The sequence below is a fragment of the Symphodus melops genome (genome assembly GCF_947650265.1).
Source record: "Symphodus melops genome assembly, chromosome: 20".
In the NCBI taxonomy this organism is placed as follows: Eukaryota; Metazoa; Chordata; class Actinopteri; order Labriformes; family Labridae; genus Symphodus; species Symphodus melops.
In genome coordinates this window covers 16,254,486-16,275,467 of record NC_136710.1, presented here as the reverse complement: position 1 = coordinate 16,275,467, position 20,982 = coordinate 16,254,486, and the positions used below count along the sequence as shown (strand labels likewise).

The 20,982-nt window shown below is 41.1% G+C and overlaps 3 protein-coding genes across 6 annotated transcripts; 1 reads left to right on the top strand and 2 right to left on the bottom strand.

Moving 5' to 3' along the window:
• Positions 1-464: 464 nt before the first annotated feature.
• On the bottom strand, positions 465-2,743 carry LOC306841669 (uncharacterized protein; the record flags this gene model as incomplete). Its single annotated transcript, XM_079371616.1, is given in 5 exon segments — positions 465-521; positions 1,467-1,496; positions 1,498-1,564; positions 1,566-1,620; positions 2,092-2,743. Coding segments are annotated over 5 exon segments (372 nt in total). The 5' UTR covers positions 2,255-2,743.
• A 10-nt stretch (positions 2,744-2,753) lies between these two features.
• On the bottom strand, positions 2,754-20,087 carry LOC306841399 (cornifelin homolog B-like). Of its 4 annotated transcripts, XR_013781495.1 has the most exons (5): positions 20,037-20,087; positions 13,862-13,949; positions 13,638-13,694; positions 13,247-13,376; positions 12,615-13,163 (listed from the first exon to the last, which is right to left on the bottom strand). XR_013781495.1 is itself a non-coding variant. In XM_079371287.1 (4 exons), the coding sequence occupies exons 1-4, from the start codon at positions 20,040-20,042 to the stop codon at positions 3,951-3,953; spliced, it is 411 nt and encodes a 136-aa protein (XP_079227413.1). In that variant the 5' UTR covers positions 20,043-20,087; the 3' UTR covers positions 2,754-3,950. The 4 variants fall into 4 exon arrangements, 3 of the variants coding, with proteins under 3 accessions (XP_079227413.1, XP_079227411.1, XP_079227412.1); XM_079371287.1 differs by lacking the exons at positions 12,615-13,163; positions 13,247-13,376; positions 13,638-13,694; positions 13,862-13,949 and adding exons at positions 2,754-4,112; positions 8,117-8,271; positions 8,400-8,487; XM_079371285.1 differs by lacking the exons at positions 12,615-13,163; positions 13,247-13,376; positions 13,638-13,694; positions 13,862-13,949 and adding exons at positions 2,754-4,112; positions 8,117-8,271; positions 8,400-8,506 and having other exon boundaries at positions 20,037-20,081.
• LOC306841401 (uncharacterized protein) lies at positions 14,947-18,564 on the top strand. The gene is made up of 3 exons (XM_079371289.1): positions 14,947-15,326; positions 15,667-16,017; positions 16,982-18,564. Exons 2-3 carry the CDS (start codon positions 15,837-15,839, stop codon positions 17,059-17,061), a joined length of 261 nt encoding a protein of 86 aa, XP_079227415.1. The 5' UTR covers positions 14,947-15,326; positions 15,667-15,836; the 3' UTR covers positions 17,062-18,564.
• Positions 20,088-20,982: the final 895 nt, after the last annotated feature.

The following is a 20,982-nucleotide window of genomic DNA, read 5'->3' as shown; positions in this document are numbered from 1 at the left end:
TCAATACTTAACGCCTGTCGTTATCAGGTCCTGTGGCCCTGACAAAGTCTAAAGACTAACTTCAGGAGAAGAAAATGTTGCATTGCAAAACATGTTAAAAAATGTGTACAGAAACTGGAGTGTGGAATGACTGTGCTTTACAATTGTCCAATATGCTAGGCGATAAGATGATTTTCCTGCAACTGGGATTATTACATTAACAATTAATCAAAGAAAGACCATTATAGCCTGCTTCCTAGATTTGTGTTTAGTCTTGCAGGACCCATGGGATCCCCCTTTCAATACAACTCTAACGTTTGCAGTGCGAGCACTGCTGGCCTTTGGCCCTCCTTGCAGGTTAACGTCCACATTCGTGTGCTAGTTATGCATATCTCTCGTCAAGCAGTCATATTATGTTCTGTCTGTAAATCATTAAGCCTGCTCATTATACACATCTCTTGTCTTAACTAAAGTGGTGCACTGGCTCAGTTAGTAGAGTTGTTGTCTCTCAAGTGGAAGGTTGGCGGTTTGATCCCCAGTTCCTGCAACCACATGACTGATGTATCCTTGGGCAAGACACTCTTAACCATAAATTGCTTCCGCTGCTACGTCGGCTGGGGTATGCATGTGTATAAATGATAGCATTGTGTGCATACCTCAATGGCATAGCGTTGACGCACCGAACACCCTGAGGGCTGTAGTGATGGGAGATATGAGTCCAAAAGCGTCAAGCAGAGGTAAACACAGACTCTCTCCGGCTTCAGAGAAAATACCAAAAGGAAAAGCAACCTGAGAAACACAACATTTATACTGTGCAGCAGCAGTGAGCTTATAAATGGGATTAGTTACTGCTGATGGCCCCTTTACATAACAACCTCTACCATCGTGGTGTACCGGGTCTGAAATATATGTACTGTTTAAATGTATATTGTCTTATACGGTAGGTTTATTTTTGGCTTCACACCAGAAACATCTCCTTGTATATTGCCGTGCAAAATAACATCCACAAACTTTGCCATTAAATGAGCACTGAGTCGATCCACACATCGTTATAGCAGTTGTAAAAAAACCCATTTAGGAAGGATTGGATGCAAGATTTTCTGCAGGATTGTCAGCCGCTTATCTCTGTTAGTGATGCAACATTTAGAACTCACGGACTCTGATCTGTAATCATTTACTCAGCGACACGTGTAGCCGGCTTTACAACTGTTCACAAAAGTCGAAGTACACCTGCCCATTTACGAGGAAAAAAAAACATGAAAGCCTGTGGAAGCAGGCGTACACGCTGTCATGGAAACATAGTGCACTTTAAATGTGACTTTAGACAAAATGTTGAGAAAGGCTGGACATGAGAAGACCGATCAGAGACTACAGATATGCTTGCGTTGACGTTTATGCAGGTACAGTACACACAGACGCAGTTGAGGTACACTTTAGTAATTATCAATAGGGGCTTCATCATGATTAGGATAGCATTGTGTGCATACCTCAATGGCATAGCGTGGACGCAATGAACACCCTGAGGGCTGTAGTGATGGGAGGTATGAGTCCAAAAGCATCAAGCAGAGGTAAACACAGACTCTCTGGCTTCATGTGCTGTTTTGCAGGCAAAGCAGCGAAAACACCAAAAGGAAAAGCAACCTGAAAAACACAACAATATTTATACTGTGCAGCAGCAATGAGCTTAATGTGAAGTGAATATGCCAGAACAACAGTCACAATAACTGTGCTGTAAAAGGAGCAGACGCTGTCTATTGTTTTCATTTTGCAGAAGTGGAAGTCAGCATCCTTTCTCCAGTAATGCCTTTAAGAAAGGATGCTGACTGCAGGATCCTTGTCTACTTGGACAACACCACTGGTTCCAAACTAGAACATGTGTAAGTCTACAATACAGAATCTGTTTGGAAACCATTTATTTCTCAATAGTTGATTGTTTTATAGCAAAGTTTAAGTCTTTGTCAGTTACATGAGCTGATTATGGTCACAGAGTAAACAGATGGTGGATTATACTTTCTTGTTGATACCTGTGGTTGGCAGTCACGGCCAATGCAACTTGTTAATCAGGATACTTTCACTCATGTCCAAAAACAGATAAATTCCTCAGAGTTGTTCAAAAGTCGAAGGCCTCAGATAAAACATTCGGTTTAATTTCATGAATCGTAAACTCACACTCAGGAAGGTCTTGAAGGCAGTCACAGATACCGGAGGTCCATTGGTTGGAAACAGTGTTCATGGTGAAGGGCCTGGTTTGTGTCACAACCATCTTTTTAGACATGGCTTTGGGTTTCCGACAGAAAACACAGATTACAGTAACTGTTACAGTAAAACCTTTGCCTCATAAACTGTGTCCAAAATAAAAGGAAGCATCCTTTGATGGACCCAGCCTTGGTACCCCGTGTAGACCGCTCATGCTGAAATTACACAGTTCTGTCGACAGAGGATTTCCTGTTTTCATCACCAGCCGTTTCTGCACTTACCGATTGGTTACCAAAGAGTGCTCCTGTTGCTTAGCAACCTCAACAGCTGCTCCACAACCAGATGTAACCATTCATTCATATATTTCACGGGGACGTGGCTGGGCTGCAGCCGATACCAGCTGTCATTGGCTGAGAGGCGGTGTAAAGTACAGTCAGTGGCAGCTGGTGCATTGTTTTCCAGAATGGGAATAATTTGATACAAATAGACTGTGATGTTCATGTTTCTTAGCTTGATGCAAACACATTCTGGGAAATGCAATAAACTGGCGAACAGAATTAACATCATAATAATTAGGTATAGATCTATCCATCTATTTTCTACTGCTTATCCGTGGACAGGTCGCTATTTTACTTGCTAAACAAAACCATTTTCACTTGTACTTACGAGTACATGTAACTTAAAACCAAACTGCTGAGTCAGGCTAGCCTGGCCTGCTGCTCTGATCTAGTGACACTGTATTAATCACGCTTAACATCTCACTTCATGGACATGGATGTTTCCCTATGCTGCCTACTTCTGGATGGCTGAGTGTAATGCATTTATGAATCAATTTTTCCAGCACCCCTCAAGACTCCAATCTGCTTCCATTTTTTATATGTAAATTAAAGTAGCCTTTAGGAAACCTTTAGAAAAATACAACCTTCAAGCATGAATAACCATAAGCGCTGTTTTGCAGATTTTTTCCAATATTTCTATGTATCTTTCATCATTGTCTCTCTCATTACTTTCAGACTCACAATAACTTTTGATATTTTATTGCAATCATTCAACTCAAAATATTTGGATTTTGAAACAAATCTAGTACAGTATTTAAGAGAGACTGGATCAAATGGAGTAAAAATAATAACATTAAAGTAAATCTGTCTGACTTGATATTTGTATCCTGACAAATTTCTGCTTTGCTGGTGAACTGAACTTTCAGGTAAAACATTCTTAAGCAACTGTATAAATCAGATGTTTGGTTTTTATTGTATGTACAGTATGTCAAAGTCTTAAATTGAATACTTAGTCTTCCAACACACTTGCAACTTACTTGATCCCCGTTGAATAATTTTGTTAAGATTCTTTTTTTCCTCCTCCAACATAACTTATCTGCTTGTCTACCCAGAATTGTCTTAATTTGCTCCAACAAGGGGTAAATCTGATGAGCCATGAACTAAAAAAGTAACACAATTGTGACCCACCTTCTTGTTATGTGACACATAAAAAGTAAAAGCAGCATAGATCAGTGTAACACTGACGGCTGTGGGTACACTTTTAACCATGACATTTTAAAAGGTGTTTGGAAGTTTTTGACTGCACATATTTATAGACTTTTATCACACTTTTTTCACTTTGTCTTGGGTCAACCTGATCTTTGGCGAGCATTGTGTTAACAATGGTAACAGGGAGTGTCTTTAGGCCAGAGGAAATGTGATTACATCAACTCCTTTACTCTGGAGGGAAAGTGGCACACAGGCCAGAGAAGACAGGCAGCGCTGCATTTACTTTATCTAGACCAAGTGCGCCCTCTGCAGGGAGGTCAGAGCAGTGTATGTGGCTGAGGAAGAGGAGGAGGCGTGGGATGCTGCCCTTCTCTTCAGCTCTCTGGAGATTTGGAGCCAAGATAGCGGATAGCAGCAGCATCCGTACAGGCAGTCGCTCCACACGCTCCCCTGTAAGACACAGAGAAAAAAGAGAGAGAGAGAGAGAAGCCTGAACACAGGTGGGAGGCTCGAACAAAAGGTGAACATTTGCATTTAGGTTTGAAAAAAAAGGCACGTTTACTGATGTAAACAATTCAGCAGTTCTGTTTTCTTCTTGCACTCTTGTATGAGCTTAAATCTTAATCATTTTAAATTTACTGTACTACCTCAAGTAAGTTAGCATTGAATTAAAACTTTGCAGATGTTTTGCTGGATCTTTTTTTAGTCAGATGTCAGACAACTTTTTTTAAAAGACTGGGATTATAAAAGCATGCCTAATATAGACAAATCACTTGCTTGAGGTCCATAAATAACTGCGTAATTGTCAGGGTAAAGGTAATAATTGTTCTCTTCTGTCTGTGTGTAAGTATAGGTGAGTTTCTCTGCTTTAGGAACAGCAGCCAGGATAAAGAGGTCTTCAGTGAAGTCAAGATGGAAACATCGGTGGGTGAGCTTTGATAAATCAATAGTCTGAGAACGACAGAAAGGTCAGATTCTAGCTCTTCTATCTGCAGCACGAGCATGTGATTTCATATCCGTGAAACTCAGTCAGCAATGCAACCAAGATATGAGAAGTTTCTGTCAGCTTTGATTACTGAAAACTTTACAGTCAAGACCAAAAAGAAATCAACTTTTACTCTTGACTTAATACAAACAATCATCTACAAATGATTTGCTGCATTACAAATCATGCAGTTTTGAATGTGAATTCACTGTTGGGGAAATGCTGGTGATGTCAACAACACATCATGTCTCCCTTAAGTTTAAGATTTCAATTCACTTCTTTGATTCTGACACCAAATGTGTTGTGTGGAAAATGTGTTTGAAGATTTATAGAATTTTCTTTCTTAGGCGTCTAAGTACACGCTCCCTCTTCTGCATGTCCTCTCCTGTGAAGTCAGTGTGGAAGGATGGCGTTCAAGAGGGTCATTTTTTTCCTAATGAAGTCATTAAGGTCCCTCTGAAGTTCCCAATTTGGTATTTGAAAGCTCTTTTGAGAAACTTTCTGTTTGTGTTGATTTTGCACCCCCTGTGGACAAATATATATATATATATATATATATATATATATATATATATATTCCTGTACCTGTATAGGTAGGGTATTCCTAAAGAAACTGTCAGCCTTTCTTTAACAGTCACTAATTGTCAGTGTTTGGTGTTTGGTTGGAACAATGCTGTCTCTTCAGTGTGCTGTGAAAAGTCTCGTCTGACACTGACCCATGGACTCTAATTCATTTAGTTCAGTTACATTTTAGTCATGCTAACAGCTCTTGGAGGCAAAATGCTCTCACCTAAATATACCAGCCTGTGAATGGACCCACTCTCTCTCCACACACTCCTTAGCTACCTGTGTCAAAGAGACTCCAAAAAGGCCCCAACCCTGAAGTTTGAGATGACCAAGCTGACAGGTCTCACCCCTGACTAAATTCCCCCCTTGGGATTAGTATTTCTGATTTGGATGTACAGTGGCTTTATATCCCCCCCAAGGGGGCCGTAGATCAGATGTGAGTCCAACCCTTTGGCTCCTCTCCCACTTCTTCTATGTATCAATTCCGTGAGCAGTAATTTTTGAGTTGTGATTAAACCAATTGATGAAAAAAAAAATTTGATCTGTGACATTATGGCAGACAGTACAAAAAACAAATAACCTATTTAAGTGACGCTGCTGAAAGAGTTTATGATGAAAACGGGTTTATGATGTCAATATTCCAAACAAAAATGATGCACTTCATGCTTCTGTGAGGATTTTTTAAGTGGTTGTAAAAAAAGACTAACATTCCTTCTGACTAATTTAGACCTTCAACAGAAGACCTGACAACCAGCAACAAGATTGCCTAATTCTATTTTTTCGACATTTTTGTGTCTGAAACTAGTGCTGGGGGAAGGTGTCAGACGAAGCCTTTGTAATTCTTTGCCGTGATAGATACAGTGAGATTTGCCTTAACATTTTTAAAATGGCAGGAGGACATTTTGATATAAATCATTTCTTAAAGAGGTAAAGAACAAGATCAGCATAGTGATAAGAAGTCTCAATTTGCCTGTATGGGGTCGCAAAAATAGACAAACTGGAAGTTCGTCAAAAGGAGCTTCTTTTCAAAAGAGCATAACAGTTGTGGAAAAAATGATTTAAAGGAATTTGCACAACACAACGAACAAGAACAATCTGCCTGCACAGTGTTATTCTCAGGCTACACACTTTCCAGCATTGTCTCCTTTTCCAACCGTAATTGCTTTGCTTTGCAAACAGCCTACATGCTTGGACTTGTTTTCACAAGAACTATTGGCACCTTCCTCACTCCTGCTCTGCAGTATTGACAGCAATCCACTGCCCACTCCACCTACAGAGAAGCCAACATTATCAACCACCTCCTTCTCTCTGATGGCAGCTCTCCAGCCTGGCCTCCAACCACTCCCACCTCCTGCCTCACCGCTCCTCGTCTTCACTGTCCCAGAAAGGATTGGCGCGGCTAAACGTGTACGAGATGGATCTGATGTCTGTGGAGACCTGTGGTCATGCAGGCAGATGTTTGAGTGTTTGGTGTGAAAAAGACAGAGCACCTGAGTAAATGATTAGGTGGGCAGTCTTAGCAGCTTGCTGTTTTTTAAAGACAGTGATAGTTTCTCATTTACTCAGTTAGTTGTTTGTGACTGTATTCATTTCACAAACATGTCCGGATTTCACTGCATCATTATCCATATCAATAAGATTAATTTGATGCTGCATTGCAGAAATAATAAACAGTGTCATCAGGAACCTCTCCATGATGTTGCAGCTTGTTCTCCTGTGTGCTGTTATTGTGTTTCATCACTCCATTTCCTCAGCAGTTATTGTAATCTTCCAAAGCTCCTGCAGCTCTTTGTTACTGAGCTGGGGACAGTGTGGCACCAGTGTAAGCAATCTCAACTTTTTTTTTTTTTTTTTAAATCACACCTCCATTACAACAGGGGCTACTTTACATTTCAATCACAACCATTGCTCTCAAAAACCACCACCACCTTAAATAGAAAAATCAACATAAAACAAACATCTTGGACATTTTCTAGCAGAAAAAATGCAGTTGCAATGTATACATTCAAGGATTAAATGACAAAGTCTGTCAAAGAAGCAAGAGAAACCAAAAGTCAGAACTGTGCAGTGCAGTTTTGTTCTTATAGGCCAAACATGTCCCTGAAATTGGCTTCACTTTGGCACGGTACCCATCTTTAACAGTACAGGATGTTGGATGTTTCCAAAGTGGGCTGCCTTCCACTCAAATGGACCCCGTGTGGAGCCTATCAAGTGGCCCTTTATACATGGACTGTACCAGGGCCAACTAACGTGGGGCCACCATGGACATGAAGGTCCTCAATCAGCTGAGTTGTGACTCATTTTGAGCCAGCTTTGGTGGATTAGCAGCACCTGTAAAACTTCTCATTGGAAACAATGGTAGTCAAAAGAGAATAAACCAGGCCTATAGAGCTCTCACTGTCAGCAGGACATTTACACTGTAAATGCTGTGGTGTTTGGCATGGATGCACAATAATAAACCTATTTCACTACAAGAAACATTAATAAACTAAGATGTGAAAATTCCCCCACTAAAGGTCAGGTACAAAATTAAAAATCTCCATCCAAGATCCTGAATTGAACCCCAACATACTAGTACTAATGATTAGTGTGTATGGGCGGATAGCTTACGCAGCAGTCTCTGCTATCTGTGTGTCAATGTGTGAATTTCTGATGCCTCCAATTCATTTCAGTGACTTGGAAAATCTAGATCGAGGAGTGTTGGGGGACTGGTGAAAGGACTACCCCTTCCTAAAATCTCCCACAAGGTTTTTGAATCTCAAGTGTGTTAATCCAAACTTGGATCTGATATTTAACTTTAAAAATAAACAACAAAACTTAGCAAACTGTCCCTCAAGAACTCATTAATGAATGGGTATTTATAGTATTTCAGATGCACAATGGGAATCTTAGTTGTGTTCACCTTTATGCCGTATCGTTCTCTCACCGATGCCCTCATGGCGAGAGAGGCCGGAGGAACACAGCCCATGCAGTCCAGCAGAGGCAGGCAGGGACATGCTCCCACAGCACGGGTCACCTTACAGGTGAACACTGGGAGGCAGCACAGAGCAAAGCAACCTGCAGACACACGTACACGAGCAGCAGATCAACTTCAGCACACACAAACATGACTGGCAGTGGTAAAGCTTCTTGGATACACTTTCAAGTTCATTAAAAAAATAACTCCTTCAGATTTTAATACTTACAGTCTCCAACATCTTTATAGCACTCACACAGGCCAGTGCTCCATTGACCTGCATCCTGAACCCCACTCTCCGGCTGGACCTGGACCACCTGGGTGGACATAGCAGAGCTGGATATCCAATCCATGAGAAAAAGGTTGAATGAAAAGCTAGATTAGTACCAGACGGGGGAATTGTTCCACAAAGTTGCAACGTGTGCTTGGTTTTTAGCCTCGGTAGTTTGTTTCATTTTTGGTGAAAGTAGGGGGGGGGGGATACTTCTGCCACTTTTATTATACGACATGAAGGTCTGATGCGTACAGTTGGAGGGGCTGACCTGACTGACGAGCATGTTGATCTCATCTGTTGTGTAAGTTGGTCATTTGTGAGGAACTGGTTAAATTTACTTAATCATGATGTTATTGTGCCAATAAAAAAAACATGAGCGCTACAATACCGTGTTTCCTTCAAACGTGTCTGGCAAAACAGAACAGTGAGGGTGATTGGCTGGCCTTCTTATGTGCAAATTTGACTGCACAGGCAACTCTGAATTACTGCTTTGCCAGCCTCACAACTCAACACATAAGCATGCCTTACTACAAAGCAGTATATTATGTACCTGTGGCCAATGTTCCTGTGTATAACTAAAGCCCACTTCCACCTCTATCCCATACAAGGAGAAGATAAGAGCTGCTGTCTGAGAACAAACGTCCACGCCCCACTCTCAGTGAGGATTAAACACGGCTGTCTCCGGACCTGAGTTATTCTTTAGCTCGGCTCCTCTGACACATACCAAACTCTGAGGAGAGGAAGACTCCACCAGAGCTTTCTTTTTTTTTTCTTCCTGGTACTCTCATTTCTCAGAGACAAGACTCTGTGGAGTGATTTACCTTTCACCTTTCGAGGCAGAGTCAAAGTATAACTGAAAATATCTAACTATAGGCTTGCTTTGATGGAGAATAGAGGACTTACCCGTCAAAGCTCGACTGTTTAAATCCAAAGAAAACCAACAACTGGACACAGATTTATGTTGCGTGTTTGACTTCTTTTTTTTTTGTCTGCTCACTTTGACTCTCACAAGGTTGCATGACTGCAGTGTTTTGGTGTAAACATGAAACACAACCCTCTGCTGACCGGCTGTGTTTTGACAGTTTACAGAGAGATCTCAGTGCCAGATACATTTTTGCCAACACATACTTTCAGTCAACCGACCAGTGGCTTTATATTTGTTAGCTTTCCCCAGCTACAGTATATTCCACTTAATCAGGCATTACTCTACAGGTGCGTCGCCAGAAACTCCTCGCCTCATTAAAAGAAAACACACCATGCCCCACAACCACACGCTCAAACCCACCCTGCAGAAATGTTACACAACTGACCCATAATGGGTTAAACAATGTGTTAAACCTCAGAACTGAGTAGAACCATGACAGTCAAAATTTCACAAACACAAAACTATGTACACATGAACTCATGTACATGAAGGAAACATTTACACTTTATTTTAGATGCAATTCCTTAAATGGCATGTGTAATACTTTGCCAAACATATTGAACTCAATCACAAGTCTCATTTTAACATGAGCTTGTCACTTGTCTTGTCAGCAGGTTATGAGGCATACAGGAACGTTTTTCTGTTTAAAGTCAACAAACGTGAAGAAACATTTAATCTCAATTCCAGTTCAAATTAAACTCTGTAATATCCTATATGCAAAAAACAAAAACATGAAGCATCAAGCTAATGTTTGAGTTAACAAATAGGTAGGAATCATGTTCATTCATTTCGCTATTTTAATCCAAGTAAAAAGGTTGCAAAGATGTTTTTCCCCAGGTTCTTCACGTGTCCCTGTCTCCACTGGGGCCCTGGGTACCCAACCCAACCACACCCTTTGATTCTTCTTTTAGCAGGGGTGTCAACACCATTCATTAGACCAGGGGTGCTCACACTTTTTCAGCATGGGAACTATGACCAGGTCAAAAGGATCTACCTTATATAAACATGCAAAACATATTCATTTAGAGTTCAGCTCTGTAACTGTGTATTCAGTGTTTGGTATGCTATGGTGTGTAAGAGAAAGAGAGACTCTGGCCTTTGTAGCTGGGTCCTGGTCTTTGTATGTAGCTGGGTCCTGGTCTTTGTATGGAGATGGGTCCTGGTCTTTGTATGTAGCTGGGTCCTGGTCTTTGTATGGAGCTGGGTCCTGGTCTTTGTATGGAGCTGGGTCCTGGTCTTTGTATGGAGCTGGGTCCTGGTCTTTGTATGTAGCTGGGTCCTGGTCTTTGTATGGAGCTGGGTCCTGGTCTTTGTATGTAGCTGGGTCCTGGTCTTTGTATGGAGCTGGGTCCTGGTCTTTGTATGGAGCTGGGTCCTGGTCTTTGTATGGAGCTGGGTCCTGGTCTTTGTATGTAGCTGGGTCCTGGTCTTTGTATGTAGCTGGGTCCTGGTCTTTGTATGGAGCTGGGTCCTGGTCTTTGTATGTAGCTGGGTCCTAGTCTTTGTATGGAGCTGGGTCCTGGGCTGATAATGTCCTTACAGGTCCTGGACCTGACTCCACATTTATCTCACTGGTTCTGTCTCCTCTCCTCCCGCCTCTGTCCCTTCAACCTCTTCATCTCTCTCCTGTCTCATCCTCTGATCATTTTTAAAATGAAAAGTCTCAATATACTACTGAGTCATGAGTCATAACTGTAATGCCATGTTTAGTCAAATTATTACTTATCCAACCAAATAATATTATTGATGGATAATTCATACTGTGACCGAACATGGCCTTGAAATATTCTGATTGATTGCATGTCCTTTCATTTTTCAGCCTAGACTACATTTACATCTCTGTTGTCTATCCGTTACATCTGTAGGCTCCTTTACTATGTTTCTCATCCTCTTCGTTTAAAACAGTTCTCACCTTTCCTGATCATCCAACTGTCCTTCTAAAAATAGACACGTCGCGACCGTGTTTACTTTCGGTTTTAATGAAACTAAACTTAAGTAAAATACCAAGGCGCGGTGCAGGGTTTTTTTTTTCCCTCATAGTGAGGACGGACGATAGGCTTACGTTTATTATATGCTGTGCGGTCTACCCACACCGCCGTTGCAATCGACTGGTAGATCGCCATTGACGTATTGGGCACCCCTGCAGTAGACAGAAGAATGAACGGTCCATCCCTGGACTTAAAAACAACATGTCATCACAGAGAACTCGTTTTAGACGTCTATCTTATCCCTGAAGTTAAATATTGGAGGAGCCGAACATTTGGATGCAAATGTGAGCTGTGCTGTTTCTGGAATCTTTTTTTCCCTCTGCTTTTACTGTACAAGCAGTTTAGCATGAAACACGTTGATTCTCTGATAACTATAGCTGATGTGTGATTGTCCCGATTCAGGTGAACTGAACAGAACATTCCCACTGGAGTAAATCCTGCCCCTATAAAGCCAATCCGGCCTCCTCTTCCATGAGGGCTGCAGCTACACAGGATAACAAAGGTCACATTTATGCAGGTATATGTATGAGATCCAGCCAAATATGTCAATACAGAGCTTTCTACAATACACTGTAGTTTATGATCTTATATCTATATTGAAAATAAAAAATATATATTATTTTTTAATAGGGCTAAAGGCATTTATCAAGCTTGACTTTAAAAATCAGAAAATACTGTACTGTATATGGCCAACTACTTACAGTGGCCTGAACAGTGGATGTCCAGACAGATTATAATTGCTTTTTTCCTCACATACAAACTAAATGACATTGTTAATAAAAGAGACTGACTTCAGAAGGTAGTAGTTTAACTTTGTTCATCTTTGAGCCAAGCTAACTTTCTGCTATCTGTAGATTAGGGCTGTCTGCATTAACACTTACACTGTGATGCAGGTAAAGTCAGAACTAATGCATTACATTTTGTTTTGAATCATATGCGTATGGAAGCCCTCCCAACGGCTCTCTGTTTGCTAGTGCGAGTAATTTCTTGAATCTTGAATTTCCCTCGGGATCAATAAAGTATCTATCTATCGATTTACTTTCCATTTGAATTGAAAGAATGTAAGTACCTTCTGGGTGAACTTAACCATGAACGAAATATGTTGTTTTAGATCAAAAGCTACATGTAAACAGCTAAAGTACCAAAGTGAAAAGTTTGAGGTCATAAGGAGGATATTACTTTTGAGTCGTCTGAACTATCTGGAAGTTTTTTTTTTATAAATGAAATGAGACATTCAGAGACGCAGCAGTGTTTTTTTGTTTTTTTACCATCACTGTGACTTCAGGGAGACACTGTGGAGGTTTATCTACTCCAAGTACAACAATTCAAAAATAAAAGCATAACAAACACAGTTTCAAAAAAAGAGAATTTCAAACATGTTCATGATTTACTACTCAATTTCAGCAAAATAATCATAATTACTGTGTATAATAATACTGTAGATTAATTACTGTACAAGCATACAGGCTATCAATGTTATCTAACTTATAACTATCTAACTTTCTGCATGAGAATGAGTCTTCCTACTAAAATATCAATCTAATGCAAAGCTCCAAGTTCGAATATTCATGAACAAAAGCATTTTGTCTGTTTAAAGAAAGAAATCCTTTATCACTTCTGAAATAATTTGAAGTTTAAATGCACATTTTTACAGTATGTGATACATCATGCAATGCTATGGTGAAGTGCAGTGATGCTGTGATTTAACCTCGTAGGATGTGCTGTGCAATGAGCTGCCTGTGAGCGTCCTTTAAAGTGGGGTGCTTAGAAAGGATGACATGCAGGCGGCTCGAAACTCTGGAAACTCTACAGGGAAAAAAACAAACAAAGAAAAATGGCAACAAATTAAATATTTTCGAAGAATACTGACAGAAAAAAACATCACCCACCTACATATGGCGCCTGTTTACTCACTGCCGTGGTTCTTTTTGCTGCAGAAGCATTTAACGAGATCTTGTATCTCGACATATTTTGCAGGAAAGAGAGCGGAGCGACACCAGATTTTCCCATTTGGAAAAACTGCAAAGAGAGCAAAGACCTTTTTAACACACATCAAACTAAAACCGTCACCATTACCTATTTTTACATCTTTGTTGTCTGCTTCACTGACAAACTGTACTCGTGGTGTTTGCCAAAAAAGGCCTCAACCATTGTTTGCTGCCAATAGAAGACTTCTGTAATGTTTCAGAACTATAGAGCTGATGATTCAACACTTTTTCCTCAATCATGCTGATTTCTCAAATTCCAACACCAATGAGTGAAAGAGTGATGGGCACTGACCTCTGCACCCACACTTGCGGATGTGCACTTTGGACACGTTGTGTTCAGTGTGTGAAGCTGTGCAAAGTGGAAAAAAAAAAAGCTCATTAATGTGAAACAGAAATACATCATCCATCAACCGTGTGTTACCGGTTCAGTGTTGATTGTGCAGCATGCAAAGTCACAGATTTACTCTGAAGTCCGAAAACAGATCATGAATCAGAAGATCCACATATTGCATTTACCTTTAATTTCAAAGAAGTTGTCCGTTAGAATGATGAGCAGGAGGGCGACTCCAATGATCCTGGACATGATGGAAACGTCCGTTCACGACTAAGTGTTCAACCGAAGAAGAGAATATAGCGATTATATACCAACATCTATGTGGCCCAGCAGGGTTTGATCAGATCAGCAGATCAGTCTTGGCAAGTCTAAGGGGGATTTTTTGTGGGTTTTTTTTTTTATAATCCTTCAACTGAGCATGGATTCATTTGCAGAATGTGATGAACATGTAGATAACACATTCACTCACGACAACAAGCAAAAAAAAACAAAAAAAAGGCATGGACTTTGAGCCTCGTTCAAACTGGAATATTCTGATTGCCACTCACATTAAACATGTTAAATGTTTTTTTTTTCCTCAAATCATAATATGGCCAGTTATTTCTCTGGATTTTCAGTTTCCATAGTCGGGTTCAAATGTGTTCATTGACGAACATATTTCACCTATCGCTCACCATCGTTGCACTTTAATTAGATGTAACAATAGCTCAATGTTTTGTCCCTGACAAGTAAACTGATAATTAAATGAAACCAGTTGCTCAGGTTTGCAAAGTTAACATGACAAAACAGTCAACAACAACAACATCTTGGTTTCTAATTCTGAGTGTGACAAGACAGCAACATGGTCTAATCACTTTTTTAATGACTTCAGATGATGCTGGGTAATTTATTCATCTTTTTTTTATTCATAATGTGTGCTATGTAGCAGCCTAATTAAAGTCAGGACATATAGACAGTAAACTATTTTTGACTAATGTGGCCTATAGTGGCAACACATCAGGGAGCCTATAGTAGCACTGAATGGAAAAAGTCTTACATAAATAATCATTTAGCCTGTGTACATCAAAGTTATACTGGGTAAAGTAAAAATGGATTCTGCTTCAGGTAAAAGAAGTTGTTATCTTGTTATTAGTCAGACACAGTTATTGTTCTTCTGTAACACTCCCTCCAATTACTGAACACTGCAAAACTTACCTGACCCGCAGCCTCTGACAGAAAGCATTACATGTGTTATGTATGGGGGATTATTCAGCTCTGTCTGCCATTGGCTGGCGCCTGAGTCACTCTCATTACTTCGAGGCGCGTAATTACGCACTGCAGCCTCTGAAACTTTGGCACACCTACGCTGATCTAATCCGGAGAGTCAGCAGCACTGTCGCTCATATCAAGCACACCGTGACGTCCACCTGCTGCAATGAGTCAAGACACAATACGAGGAAATCCCCAAGGCCGAGAGAGCGACGAGAGGCCCCTTTAAATCGACGCTTTCCCGGTGTTGTGCCGAAAGAGAGAGAGAGAGAGAGAGAGAGAGAGAGAGAGAGAGAGTGAGTTAGAGAGGGAGGGAGAGAGGACTGATAAACAACAACACTGCTCTCAGGCGCCGCTTTTACCGGATTCAGCTATACTGCGGCCTCGTGAAGGAAGGAGGTAATACTTTAAATATTTTTACTGTATTTTAAAAAGATTTCGGAAACAGCGCTGAGTTGTTGTTATTGTTTTGTTGTTGTTTTTTTTAAGCGGAAAAGCAGTTTGACATAGTGAGTGGATCAAACTCAAAACACGTTATGGTACGATTGAACCAGTGTAATGGCCAGAAAAGGTATTTAATACACCTGTTAGCTGAAGGAGGGGGGGGGGAACGTGGAAGAAAACGTCGCCTATGTTAGTGGAAACAGCGGCGAAGTGTTTGTGCGCACTCGCCGGACCCGCAGCCACTCTGTGACGTATGAGAGCTATTTTTGACAAACCTATTTACTTTCTCTTACAGGCTACGAGGACTTTCTCCCTGTTCGAGCCAGCATTTTTGTCGTCTGTTTGTTCATACATTCATTGTTGAATGCCATTGCGGAAGTGAGAAGCTTTTTCGTCACGACACACAGCTTGAGCAGTGCTGACATCTAGCGGCCGCTCAGGAGTACTGCTCCTCCAGCAGCAGAGATGTACGGGGCTTCAGGGATCCCAGAGCTCATCGCGCCCAGCGGGCCTCAGCGGCAGGCCGGCCCGGCGGGGCAATTCAACCCGGGACACCCGCAGGTCAACGGACACGGGGGCGGGGCGAACCCTCAGAGACTCGGACAGAGGGCTCCAAAGCTGGGCCAGATTGGTCGAACCAAGAAAGGTGAGTTTTTTTGTTTTTCTTCCCTTTTTTTAAGCACAGGTTACAAACACACGACACATCCCCATGGAAAGTCTGTAAAATGATGTTAATACAATATGCAAGTTCTGATTATTCTAAATAATTGTCTGGGTTTAAAACGTGCAATGATGCTTAGTCATGCATACAGTAGGAGCGTTTTAAATCAGAAACCAGGAGAGTATTGGAGCTTTTTTTTTCGAAGTTGTCGGGGAAGTTTGGTCAGGGGATCAGTCAACACTCTACAGCTGTTTTCACTTTTGAACTCCTGAAAAACAGTCTGAGAATTTCAAGAGAAGTCTCTCTGCCTTTATAATGACAATATCTGCTTTTATATCAATGCTATGTGCAGTTTGACAGAATCACAGTATGAACAATAGAGCGGAGAGGAACACACTGGAGAACAGAAAATGTACTTCATCACTTTCATTATGTGCACAGAGATTGTTCTGGTCCCGTGCAGACACCATCGTTGCGATCGAATGGAATAAACGTCACCGCTCGCTCCCACTCTCTCTTAGGTGAACTCCGCTCATTTAATCCTGCTGCGTTCAACTCACTCTGACTCTCTGCGGTAAACATTTCTCCAGAGGTAGGCAGGAGAAACTTCGGCTTAAGTCCAAGTTACGTTCACACATGCACCTCAACCCAAAAACATTCAGGAGTTTTGTGCATGTGTAAAAGCAGGATTGACGCCCAATTAAAAAAATAAAATAAAAAGATCCCAGACCTGCGAGTAGAAATTACTCGACTTACAGAAATGTCAGGATCACTTTGGGTTGACAGTTTGTTGTGATAAAAATCTTAACATAAATTATATGGCTTAGTGAATGAGCAACTTTCCTGAAATGTCAAACTATTCATTTGAGCGAACTGATCCAAAAAGCCGTCCTGCTGTCGTATGTGGTATAAATGTCCGCTCACACGCTTCTGTGCTTTTCATCCACAGTCGATTTGGAGGACGAAGACCTGGATGACATCATGAACAACAACGGCCAGTGTCCTGTCTCCCTGTCCCCCATCTCCTAAACTTCACCGAAAAGTGCCACACACACACACACACACACAAAGAAAATAAGAACAGCCCAAGAAAACCCCCCCGGGACACCAAAACTCCCCCTTCAGCCATCTCTTGGCCTTGAGCGTGTGACGCGTCCTAAAGAAGCCTCTGATGGCTCAACGAGGCACGGGAAGAGAAGCGCCGGCTGAAGCCCTTCTTGTACATACAGTAGTGTTAACTTAACTTTGGTCAGACTGTGAATGATACGTATTGCATCGCTCTCTACTCTATACCTCGGTAGGCAGGAGGACATCAGGAGAAAGTGTCTGAATGTTTTTTTCAAAGCTTTTAACAAGGGCTACATTTCTGAAGTTGCACTAGAACGAGGGTTTTTTCCTTTCTTCTTTTCTCAGATGTGAAGAAACACATCGCCTGTTAATGTGTCCCAGGTCAAACGTTAAGCTTTTGGTTGTGCAATGACTATCACTCTTTCCTCTCACACTGATGATGCAAGTGGTGTCCTATTAACTAATGGATGAAAGCTGGCTATCAGCAGTTAAAAAAGGAGAAACTACTGTGTAATTTATTTATTGTAAAAAAAAACAAAAAACGTTTTTTTTTGTCGTGTTTTGGCTTCTATGTGTTTTTTATCGCTCGGAAAATCTCGAGAAAACCTAAAAAAAAACTAAAAAAAAAACAACCCACGAGATTTATTTTCTTTCCAAATGGTGCACTTTGTGGGAATGCCTGTTATGTGCAGTGATATGTTGCAGAATTCTATGCATGGAGTCTGTGCAAGCATCGAAACACGTAACTGGTATCCTGTTCTTTTTAAGGGCTATGTAGAAGTATTTTTCACGCCACGACGCCGTCGCGCTCTTGAGATTGCTGTTTTTTTCCCTCAAGCTCGTCGTCGGCTTTGGCTGCAGACTGGGTGGTAAAATATCGTGAACGATCACAGATTCAAGGGACGTAGACTGTGACGGAAGGAATATACAGCTCTCAATGTGTTCATTGAATTGCCAAATATTACTCGATGCGATGTCGGATTGATTATTTAAACGCGTCTCTGATTGGCAGACAGACATGACTCAAGAATTTCACTTGTTTTGTATTCGTGTCGAGCTTTACGCCAGTAATCTGGGAATGACAAACCCAGATGAAGTCATGTTGTTTCTTTAGCTCAGACGGACTCTGAAATAATGTCAGGCTTTTACTTTGAAAATGACAGTATGTCATCCTGGACACAAGCCGCTGACGAGAGCTCCTAACGCTGCAGTTTGGTTGAGTTGGGGAAAGATTGCAGTGGTTCCTTTGAAAATGACATGTTGTCTGTGGAGGCTCATGCTGACGTCATGTTACTTACAGTAGTTGGCTGTGAAACTGTTTTTGGTTCACTTTCTGGATTTATGTTGTGTCATTGAAGCGTCACCTTTCACTGATGTGTTCAGGTTGTGGCGAACGTTTTGCATGGAAGTGGTCGACTGCTCACGATGCATCTCTGGAAATAAAACGATGAATCCGTCTCTTTTTTTTTTTTGTACGTCAAATCTGTTGTCATTTCATCCACTTTTTTTCCCAAATCTTTATCTCCACACATTTTCCCTTGAACCTTTCAAGAGCTTTAATATAACGGTAAATGGTAAATGGCCTAGAGCTTGGATAAGGCTTTTATGTTAAGGTCTTTTACACAGCAGGTCACACCCTGATGACAGAGGGTGCTGTGTAAAGTTACCATCAGAAGTAACTAATCCTATTCACACAGAGGGAACAACTTGTGTCCTGTCCAAGGACACATGGGACATACTGCAGGATCTCTGAATCAAACGCCAAACCTTCCGGATGAGAGACGAACGACTACATCCACATGGAGCAGTTTGTTTATGGAGCATCACATGACACGAGTACAGTCTTTCTGTCCACTACAAATCACACTCATACGCTGTCAACGAAGCAGCGGGAGAAACTTGAGGTTAAGTGTTGTGCCCAAGGACACATCAGAAATGTGGCAGCAGGAGCTGGGGATCAAACCCCTGACGGTCCACATGAGACACGACCAACTCTACCACTGAGCCACAGCCACACTGGGCATTTGGTTTATGGAGCATCACACGACATGAGTACAGATTTTAAGGGTCTCATTGTCAATTTTCTTGTAACCAAAGAAACAGTTACTGTTCTGCTGACTCGGTCGTTTTGCAAATATAGATGTACAATAATGTAAAAAGTGAATTCAGTCAGAAAGTTACAAACTACAGCTTTGTTTTCAAAATAAAACATCCTCACTGAAAGTTAGGTTGAGAGATTCATAACTTTCCTCCTGCACCACTGAACAACGAAGCTGCTGATCGTACTGAAGTGCAGTGTTTACAGCTTTTAAGTGTTTATGAATGCATTAGCAGTGTTTCCAACTTAACTTTATTAATCATCTTATTTCTCTTCTTCACTATCTGTGACTGTTATGTTTATTTAATGTTAAGCACGAGCTCTGAAACCTGAGTTCTAAAAGGAAAAGGTAAAGTGACTTCAGTTACCCTGTTTCTGTGTAGCAAAGAGTCCATTTGTAAAGGGACAGTAACTAATGTTATCTTAAAGACACTTTACAACAAGAGCAGGTCTACACAGTACATGAGCACACATATTGTCATATTTATCAAAGTTACAGTGGCCAGAAAAAAAAAAGTAGCCTACTTTATAAAGACAGAAACCTCGAGCACAACCAGACTCATGAACATCCGCTGAAACTGTGGCAGGCGGAGATGTAGAAGGATAGAGACAGACCAACAACCACAACAAAGAATAGATGGAACGCTACAGCGTCAGTCATGACAGCAACAATGACAACAGACTGATCAGTCTGATTTCAACATAAGCAACTACAATGATGAGGCAATGAGGAGCACTGATTATGTTAACATGTACAGGTGACAAACACCTACAGATATTCTACAGAGTTCTACTTTGTTGAAACCAGAAGCCGCACTGAAGCCTGCAGAGTCCTTACCTCCATGAAGACCTCGGCCCGTTTTCACAAACAGAGAGCTCCCAGTTTAGTTTAAAAAAAAATCCTAGGAAGGAGTTTTCATTCTCAGATCAGCTCTGAGCGAGAAAGGACTTTTTTTTTTTTTTTATCAAGGTGAAGAGCTGTGGTTGACCCCGTTGCTAGGCATGATACTTTTTTTTTTTTTTTTTTTTTTTTTTTTACATGTGAAGAGGCTTAATTAGTGATTGGCTGCATCTGTGGAGAGAAACTCAACATACACGTCTCACTTTACTCTGAAAAAAGGCAGAGATGGATTGAAATGTTTGTCTGTTGGGCCGACTTTGAAAAAGATTATTCCTCATGTCAAGTTTGAAGAACATTTCTCTGTTTTCTCCTCAGATTGAGAAACTGTTTCGCCTGTTAAAAGTCCTCCTCATAGTTTGACACCTTAGGAGCGCTCTTAAAGATTAAGACACTGAATAACTTTTGTCTTTACAAGGATCTAGTCTGAACTTTGAGGCGACATTTTGTCACAAGGAGCAACACTTCACGAATGAACACTGCACCTGTGCTCTGCATAATAATGACTCCTAAAATATGCTGCATTTTCACTCTATACTCATCTGACCGCATGCCTTAGAGATTGTCATTTTAAAAGACAGTTGCATTTTGTATTTTTCTACTGAATACATACATGCTTCACTCATGCTCACAAGATGAGTTAAAGGAGCATTATGTAACACTGACTCCTAGCTTTTAAATTGGGTCCTGCAGTGGAAATTCTGAGCGCTGTCTCCCCTCCTCCTTGGAGTCAATGTAAATGTGTGCCATGTAGCGGACACGAAAGCTTCAGTGTTAATCCATCTTTGCATCAGTCATGAAACCTTTCACGGCTGGTTGAGCGATGACTGACTCTACCAAAGTCACCCTGTGTCTCTGTTCTTCTTCTTCCATCAAAACCAAGTGC

Bases quoted from the DNA above. Each gene is read 5' to 3' on its own strand.
- LOC306841399 (XM_079371285.1), bottom strand. From the start codon at position 8,499: ATGTCCACCCAGGTGGTCCAGGTCCAGCCGGAGAGTGGGGTTCAGGAT. The intron at 8,272-8,399 runs GTAAGTATTAAA...GTGTGTCTGCAG, and splicing joins CTATAAAGATGTTGGAGACT to GTTGCTTTGCTCTGTGCTGC. The intron at 4,113-8,116 runs GTGAACACAACT...TGTGTCTTACAG, and splicing joins GAGAACGATACGGCATAAAG to GGGAGCGTGTGGAGCGACTG.
- LOC306841401 (XM_079371289.1), top strand. From the start codon at position 15,837: ATGTACGGGGCTTCAGGGATCCCAGAGCTCATCGCGCCCAGCGGGCCT. The intron at 16,018-16,981 runs GTGAGTTTTTTT...TTTCATCCACAG, and splicing joins GATTGGTCGAACCAAGAAAG to TCGATTTGGAGGACGAAGAC.